The sequence below is a fragment of the Chiloscyllium plagiosum genome, chromosome 1, assembly GCF_004010195.1.
Source record: "Chiloscyllium plagiosum isolate BGI_BamShark_2017 chromosome 1, ASM401019v2, whole genome shotgun sequence".
Classification (NCBI taxonomy): domain Eukaryota; kingdom Metazoa; phylum Chordata; class Chondrichthyes; order Orectolobiformes; family Hemiscylliidae; genus Chiloscyllium; species Chiloscyllium plagiosum.
In genome coordinates, this window is record NC_057710.1 from 41,404,553 (window position 1) to 41,408,578 (window position 4,026).

A 4,026-nucleotide genomic window follows, 5' to 3' on the forward strand; every position below is an offset into this window, starting at 1 on the left:
AGCCGCAACATGACCTCCCAACTCCTGTACTCAATACTCTGACCAATAAAAGAAAGCATACCCAAATGCCTTCTTCACTATCCTACGACTCCACTTTGGGAAAAAAAAAGAGATGTGAGGAAGTTTCTTTTTCACTCAGAGGATGTTGGGGATCTGGAATGCATTGCCTATAAGAGTGGTAGAGGCAAAAACTCTCATGACATTTAGGAAGTATTCCGATGTACACTTGCAATACCAAGGTATACAAGGCTGAGTGATGAAAAATGGGATTAGAAGTTGTGTTTTTTTTCTGACTGGCTCAATCAACCAAAGCGTCTTTTCTCTGTGCTGTAGACCGTTCTGACTCTTTGTTCAAGTATCTGATACAAACAATAAATTCACAAGTATATCTAATTGTACAGATGAATATTAAGTTAATAGATTACAACAGAACAGCATGCTTTTAATGGCATATCCTGCTTCACATGAGACCCTTACACCCACAGGTCTCATTCTATGTTACAGTGATAATATTATGAGCATGTAACTTAAAGGTATACTACTGGGCAACTGGTGGCCTAGAGGTATTGTCACTGGACTATTAATCTAGAAGCCCAGATAATATTCTGAGGAACCAGATTTGAATCCCATTGGAATTTGAATTCAATAAAAATCTAGAACTGTGTCCAATGATGACCATGAATCCATCGTTGAATGTCAGGAAGAACCCATCTGATTCACTAATATCCTTTAGGGAAGGAAATCTGCCATCCTTACCTGTTCTGGAATACATGGACTCCAGACCAACAGCAGTGTGGTTGGCTCTTAACTGCCCTCTGGGCAATTAGAGACAAGCAATAAATGCTGGCCTAGCTAACGATGCCCTCATCCCGTGAGTGAATAAAACAAAATGCAAATGATGAGGTAAACACGTTCCTCTTCTTCCAAAGACAAGGGTTATCCCAGTGGTTGTACGTATGCTCAAGTATGCAATTCAAGTAACATAAGCAGGTTAGAAAAGTGTTTACAAGAAAAACATTTCAAATTTTATTGAACATTTTGGATGTTTTAACAGCTGGTCCTCATCTAGTAATTGTCCACAGGTTTGAAGAGCTATGGGTTTTGTTTTGTTTTTCTGTCTCAGACCAATGGTCCAGCGCAATTATTCCCTTACTACTCATTTGTTGTAAATCTCTTGTTTTTGGTGTATGGACATGTTATGACATGCCTCCAGAGCAGATAGAGCTTAAATCCACCGTCTGGTTTAGAGGTAGGACTACTGTAATAATATGTCACAGGGATACAATCTTCTCATTGCACTGTTTATAATTTTGTCCCAGCAGTATATGAAACATTGTGTGGATGTGAAGGCTGTCTCCACTACTGGGATTGATATATTTGAATCTCTCACATGCATTCATGAGTTGTTGAATATTCTGCTTCCTCCTTACTGGCCAGTGCAGAGGTTAATTTGCTAATTGTGTTGTGCAACCAGTAACCATGTGTACCCAGTATAACATGGACATGCTATCTTGGCATTATTCTTTCAGTATTAGAACTTCTTTGCAATTGAAAACATCTGTAATACATCAGGTTCATCTCTGTAAAAATAAAAATCAATTAATTCTTTTTAGCAACATCTTTAAGACTGTCAGGCTTTCCCTGGATGATGATACCTTGCGGTCACAAGGTGTCGGTGAATTGTAAAGTGTGGTATTGAAGTACTGAACTACAACTTTGCCTGTAATTTTCTTTATTGGTATACGATGCTCCAAGATCCATCACTTCCAAATAACTTCCAAAACATCAGTACAGTCTTACAGTGAACCTTGAAGCAGCTATATGGCCTCACTTAGTGTGAACTTCGGTAAACTATTATAAGTGAGCCCCCAGTGTACCATGATGACGTAGCGAGGCTGCTGCCAACATCAGTCGATGGAGGGAACAGGTGTTTGCTACCCATGCAGCGTAGTTTGAGATATTGAGGAATGCAGGCAAAGGTGGATGCCCAGAAAAGGTGCCAATGAGCTGCAGCTGCTTGGTAACTGCTATGAATTTCGTGTCAGGAATTGGCACTCTCTAGTCTCTCTCCATTGCCTGGGAGACCAGCAACCTACCTGTAAATGAGGTGAGGTTAGGAAATAATGAGATGTTAATATATGTAAAGGGGCTGCACACCACTCACCAGCGAGAATCTCACCAAACTGTTGAAACCTTATGCAGAAAATTTGACTTGTTTTACTCAACTCTGGAAATTTCATTTATCAATTCTTGTCATATTTTCCCAACTGTCTCATCATTGTATGTGTCATTCAGGGGCTGGGAAAATTCTGTGGGTAGATTTTGTTTCAGATAGGCCTTTGTCTATTTAGGAGAAACTGTCTTTCAGGCAGAGGTGCAAGTGTTGATCGAGAAACCTGGATTGTAAGTGCACTCTCTGACACAGTGCTTATGCAACAAACATTTGATCCTAAATTGAGAAAAAAAGAGGTTACTTGACCCAACAATTCAGCAAATGGTGGATTGATTTGCACCATAATTCCCCTACTCTTTTGTAGAAATATCTTCGTTGCTTCTTGAATACATTTAGAGTTAATTGATTCAATGGAAATTCTGATGAATTACTTTGAATCAATTAAATCTAAATGTATTCAAGAAGCAACCGAGGTATCATGACAAATTGCTTTACTTGACTTGGTTTTTTTGGTTTTAAAAGTTTTGCTAAGCTTCCCAGTTCATTTCCAAATTAGTATTTTTTCTTATTTAATGCTTTGTAATGATTAAGGGCTAATTTCTTGGTGATCCAGTGATCTGAAAGATGCATTTTTTTTGTTTTTAAACAGTTCAGAGGACCTAGATAAATGCTCATTGAAGGTCCTGGATCCAGAAGGAAGCCCCAGCCGGAGTTTGCTCCATGTGATGGGCAACCGGGGTGTGACTGTGAAAGACCTGTTGGAGTTCCTTCAAGTTATGGGACAGACTGAGGCCTTTCAGCTGCTGAGATCCTCAGGTTAGGTTATTTGACGTTTTGTTTATGGACATTTGTTAACCAGTTCTTTTTTTAACAGAATAAACTCGTTCCCATTTTCAAGACTGACTGATAGTAAGAGGATAACAGGGAGGTGAATGGGCACTGCACCAGTTGCTCGTTCCCATACACGATATAGAAACTGGGACTTCTGATCCTTGGTCTCAATGGGTGACCGGACCATTCATCTGTTTGGGCGGGAGGGCACTTTCAACTTGTGTCAAATCTAGATTTGTACATTAAAAGTCCCAGGGTTATTTCAAAGTATTGTGTGCCACATCGGTTCAGCTCATTGCTACTAAGCACTGACTGGCTTAACCACCCATTCTTAAGGGGAGAGCTGCAGATTTTGCATATAAAATTTAATCAGGTCATTTACTTTCAAATGGAATGTATTCTACTTTGCTGCTGGGCATTTAACAGGCAAGACTGGATTTTTGCCTGGGGCATGTTCCATGCGGGGACATTATTTTAAGTTTGGGGAATGCAGAAGTATGAGTTTCCTGAATGTCCAGCAGTATTTAACTGGTGAATATCTTGAACTATTTTGCTGTAGTTTTCCTAGTCACAGTCAGCTATTAATAGGAGGAGGCATGTCAGCTTAGGAACACTGCAGCAGAATGTCACAGCCAGTTTGGCAGGGAAGCAGCTAGGCAGATTAGGGGAGGTCAGAGCAGGACAGTGATCGGGGGAGGGTGGATGTAGTCATGTAGATGATGGTTGGAATGCATTATTGTGGTTGTGGATGGTATTTGGAAGAAATTTGATTAATGCGAGGCTGATGTGATTGGAGTCAAGGGTAAGGGTCACGATGGTCATGGGGAATGCCGATGCTGAGGTGGGGAACAATTGTTGGCCATAACTGGGGTTGGGAGGAAAAATTGGTCATTTACATAAATGATTTGGATGCGAGCATAAGAGGTACAGTTAGTAAGTTTGCAGATGACACCAAAATTGGAGGTGTAGTGGATAGCGAAGAGGGTTACCGCAGATTACAACAGGATCTTGACCAGATGGGC

At 40.5% G+C, this 4,026-nt stretch overlaps 1 protein-coding gene across 5 annotated transcripts in view; it reads left to right on the forward strand.

Annotated features, from left to right (window-relative positions):
- malt1 (MALT paracaspase 1) overlaps positions 1-4,026 on the forward strand; it is a 136,264-nt gene that overhangs the window by 55,765 nt on the left and 76,473 nt on the right. For all 5 annotated transcript variants that reach the window (XM_043679132.1, XM_043678783.1, XM_043679045.1 and 2 more), the window contains one exon: positions 2,823-2,989. In XM_043679132.1, coding sequence (XP_043535067.1) covers positions 2,823-2,989 — 167 coding nt within the window. The remainder of the gene's footprint in view (positions 1-2,822; positions 2,990-4,026) is intronic.